Below are 4,964 nucleotides of genomic sequence, written 5' to 3' on the forward strand. Positions count from 1 at the left end.
ACCGAAAAGTATGAAAAAATCCATTATTAGTGTAGTATATTATTATATCCCATGTAATTAGTATATTAGTATATCGCTATTAACCTACTTCGCGTTGAATTTTCATCGATGTTAAGCCTAACAAAAATTTTTTAAAATAATAATCGTCGCTATTGTATCGTTAAAAATTAGAAAATTAAGCCTCGTTTAAATACTGGCTCCCTTTCATGGTCGAATGAGTGTTGACAGCTAAACCACGTAAAAATAATATTAAAGTAGCCAAGACATAGCCAAATATTGTACCGCCACATCAATAGCGGACATTTGAAATTTGCCAACTAGGACGGTCGGTTAACCGAGGTGTCGGTTAATCAGGGGTCGGATAATCGAGGCTCTACTGTACATAGAATCTATGTACAGTAGAGCCTCGATTGAAGAGCCTGTAGCAAAAATACCGATTGAATAGAGAAATTAATATTAAATCATTTATTTTATTCAGATGTATAATACAAATACGATTCGACAATAAAAATTATAAATCAAAATGCCTTACCAGAACCGTTAATTTTGTTGCAATATTCATCGTTCCAAAAGGGGAGATTCCTGCGAATAAAAAAAAAAATTCATAATATTAATTGTAATTTTTTTTAATGTTATTCAAGATTTTTATTTCTAAATTAAATTGACATTATTTCTTACTTGTAATTATTCCAAGAAACGATGTTTGAATAATCTTTAATGTCGTCTCTCCCCGTTGCAATTGTAAAATTTTCAGAGTAAGTATTATTTTTCTAAAATTAATATAAAAAAAAATTAAAAAAATATCATCTAAAATAAAAGCCAACATAAAATTAAATATTTAATAATAATTGGTTGACGTCTAATTAAGAGGGCCCCTTTTTTAAGGTCTGGGGAGTGGTACATAAGTTACCATTAAAAAGAATTTAGTGTGTTTGAGATGCTGTATATTAATAATAATAATAAATTTACCCCATAATACAATCCAAAAGTATTATTAGGAAGCACATCTGGTACTTCATCTTCTCCGAGAAAACTTCGAGCTAAATCAAGTAGGTCGCCCACAGCCTCAACTTTAAAACCACCAAATAACAATTCATCAATACTTTTATAAAGGAATACAGTCTCTTTATAATCTTCTAATGTTGAGTCAATTATAGTGAAGGCGATATCTTTCATATCTTCGGGACATTTCAAATCCGCAATCTTGTCAACTGCCTGTTTAAAATAAATTAATTAATTATTTAAATTGTAATTCACGATAAATTTTATTATGAAATACAAACTCACTACTACAGGAAGATTAATTAAATATATTTTTTCATTCTGATCACCACTCGAAAGTTCTTTATGAAAGACGTAACTGGTTTTTTCTCTATAAGTGATTGTATCTTCAGTTTGAAAGACAATTTCTTTCTTGATAAATTTTCTAAAAAAAAAAATAGAAAAATTACAAATCATTGAAAATTTTAATAGGGAAATAAAATATTAAAATTATTTACTGAAAAGTATAAGGCCCAACTTCTTGAAGTTTCGGTTTTGCATTTTTTTCTTCTACTTCTTTGTAATTTGTCACATTAAAAAAGTAAAATTTATCATACATAATAGGTGATAATCCTGTCCATGGTTCTATATAAGAACTTCCTTTATTATTATTCATTTTCTATAAATAATATAAAATAATTAAAACAATAATTAAACATTTAATGTAGGTTACAGTTGTAAAAATTTATTGAATTTATTTACGATTTGATTTCTACTTTATACAATATGAACCAAGATATTATATAAGATCTTACCTTAAGAGCGTAACGTGAAAAAGATGAATTGAGTGTACAATACAACAGATTGCTTCAAGGGAATTTTTTTACTATGCTCCCAGTTCGAAGTTTGAAACATCGTTTGAACTCCGAAGTAAATTTTTTGTCAAATTTAACGTTCGAAGTACGAGATACTACTGTATTTAATTTGTATTTTCATCTTATGTTTTTTTAACAAAGGTTTTAGATGACCTAAGTGTGAATTTAATTGTGTGTGCTGTTCCTATGACCATCTGAGATATGTTTTTGTAGTATGGTTCATGGGTATGTAGTAGTTTTTTTGTATTTATGATCTGATCTTGTATGGCAATCAGGAGCTTTTCCGTCTCTCTATAAAGACATCCATGAGCCAGTCAGCCGTTTGACTCAGTTATGTCAACGTGATCCTGGCTGAACTCGTTAGGTTGACTACCATGGAGCAGCTTTAGAGCCCAAGACTATCTGATTATTTATGAAAACTGTTACTGAGTTTGGATGTTTGTTCTCATTTATATAATAGTTTAATAAGTTTATTGTATTATTGTAACATTTAATGAAGAGGGACTAAAACCCGAAATGCATTTACATTAAGAATGGTAATAAAATATATTAGATGATATTCTCCTCCGCATATTTCTTGTCAGTCAGAAAGAATGTGGGTTTTAAAAAATACGTTTTTTAGTTTTTTAAATTTACGATGTATTTCTGGATTAATCAATGTTATAACCCGAATGTTATCTGTTCAATCATACAACAAATCGAACTAGAGAACAGATAATAGTGGCTATAAGGAAAATTTCTCATTATGAAATTTTTTTCTATTCAAATAAAAAAAGTTTTATTATTTACTACCTCAGTAAATTTAATTAAATTGCATACAGTAGTGATAATAAGAGACAACGTAAAGAATAATTTTAAAAATTAGGCAATAAACATATAAAAACAAACTTCAATGTTGATCAATATTGAAAACAGGAAACCGACTGAACGTGGCCTACTGACTTATTTCACTTAGGTAATGATCATAAATCACGAGCATATAATATTATGCCTATATATGTTTTCACTAACTATAAACTTTGGGCATATTAAATCGAAAATGTTACATTGTCAGGTCAGTGTATCACGAATAAAAACGATATATCAAATTGTTATACTAAACTATAAGTTATATATTAAATTATAATTTATTTATTAACGAATTATACTTTATTTTCTAGTGTTACTGATCAAACTTTGCTCAAATTATTGATACCTTTTGTGAGTACAGTGGAATCCCGATTATCCAAGACAATTTAAAAGGAAAAAAGAAAAATGTCTACCGTTGTACAGTACATACTATAAAATATACACAGAGACCAAACTCTACATGTAACTAGAAATCACCACGTCATCTGTCGATCGTAGCGTGGCGAAACTAGGTCATACATATGTAACATTAAGTTAAATTTGATTAAATTAATTTTATCTTCAGCAGTATCAAATGCTGTAATGAAATTGCTGAAGAAAGTTTAAATGCTCTTTTGTACTGAAAAGATCCGTGGTTCCACGTTAGGATAATCGAGTTTCCATAGTATTTGTTTTGTTTGCTTCTGCAAAATGTTCTTCGTAACTGTTTTAAAGACAAATTATTATCTAATTTATAACACGAATAGAATTTTGTTTGTAGTTTTTATTGATTTGTTTTATGCTTTGTATATTTTTTTTTCAAAAAAATATTTATATTAATGTCAGCAAATATTTTGTCGAATCACGCATCGCGCTTATCATGCACACGATACTTTTTCATTTCATCAGCTTTCGATCATCGATGTAAATGCATTTATTTACAAAAAATATAAAATCAATTCGTCGTGCATCTTATCGAATGATTTTTCTAAGAAAACTTGAAATATTAAAGTATTATTTCTATTAAATTTGTATGTTAGAAACAATCAAATTCATTAACTCAGTTAAATTATTCATTCGATTTTAATTCAATATTCGAAGTTAAAATTAGGCATAATAAAAATTCATATGAAAAATTTAAATAGTTTTATAAATATAGTCGTATTCAGGTTTAAAATATTTCGTAGAATTGACAAGATAATTTACTTATACATTGAAACGTCATTACTTTCGATATCGTAGTCAAAAAATTTGAGAAACAACCTCACTTAAAACTAAATAAAATAGAATTTTCAATTTATATAGGTTTAAATATTAATTATAATATTTAAATGTTTTCTTTTAGGAATGTAAGTTTGCAATATTAAACTTCTAATTAAATTTAGAGTGGCACAGAGATCGAAAGGCCCTGGCTATTTACCTTTTTGAGGTAAATAGCCAGGCTATATATATATATATTTTTTTAAATAATAACAGCAACAGCATTTAACGACGTAATTATATTATATTTTTCAAATTATATTAAGTTTTTCTTAATACTAAAAGATATAATGGAATGAATAGAAGCCTGGAAACTACAGTAGCATTCTCTAAAGCTTAATACTTGTAAGGATGAGAATGATTCGAATATATTATTTAAATTTTGCTTATTTTAAAATTGAAATAATTATTATTTATAAATTATATTATATATAGAATAATAAAAAAAATGGAGAGTAAATTAATTAATTAAGTAGTTAAAGGAAAAGAAATAAAATTGTTATAAAATCAGCTACTTACACTTGCTATGAAATTTTTCTTAACATCTGAATAAAAGAAATATACACCGAATCCAAAAGATATTAAACAAAATCCAAATATTCCTAAAATTATAATAAAAGTGCACGCTTTACAATTTGGTATCATCTTTAAAACACTTGATATGTCTACCTACTGAATTCCAGTTGTTGTAATGAAATTATCAGCGCACTATTTGATCAGGTGTATATTATAATCAGCTGTAATAACACTATTATAAGAAATACTGATTCTAGGTCACTTCCAGAAATATATATATATTTTTTTAATTTAATATAAATTTTAAAATCATTCTAAATTCGTGCGATCTTTACTATTAATAATTTATTTCATATATAAATGTATTATATATCGCGATATGCATATCAAGTGCGGAGTATCGATCTAATGTTTACTGGATATCCTTTAAAATAGCACGATATTATAATAAACCTATCGTTTTTTTTTTTTTTAATAATAATATTGATTTGATGTTGTTTCACA

General features: G+C 26.7%; 1 protein-coding gene across 2 annotated transcripts in view; it reads right to left on the minus strand.

Moving 5' to 3' along the window:
• LOC111624842 (lysosome membrane protein 2-like) overlaps positions 1-4,584 on the minus strand; it is a 14,531-nt gene extending 9,947 nt beyond the window's left edge. For both annotated transcript variants that reach the window (XM_023367805.1, XM_023367804.1), the window contains exons 1-6: positions 4,464-4,584; positions 1,500-1,660; positions 1,288-1,426; positions 970-1,215; positions 679-770; positions 533-582 (exon numbers count right to left, since the gene is read on the minus strand). In XM_023367805.1, the coding sequence (XP_023223573.1) occupies positions 533-582; positions 679-770; positions 970-1,215; positions 1,288-1,426; positions 1,500-1,657 (685 nt within the window). In that variant the 5' untranslated portion in view covers positions 1,658-1,660; positions 4,464-4,584. The remainder of the gene's footprint in view (positions 1-532; positions 583-678; positions 771-969; positions 1,216-1,287; positions 1,427-1,499; positions 1,661-4,463) is intronic.
• Between the last annotated feature and the right edge of the window lie 380 nt (positions 4,585-4,964).

This window comes from Centruroides sculpturatus, unplaced genomic scaffold (assembly GCF_000671375.1).
Source record: "Centruroides sculpturatus isolate CEXI.00-Female unplaced genomic scaffold, Cexi_2.0 scaffold394, whole genome shotgun sequence".
Taxonomy (NCBI): domain Eukaryota; kingdom Metazoa; phylum Arthropoda; class Arachnida; order Scorpiones; family Buthidae; genus Centruroides; species Centruroides sculpturatus.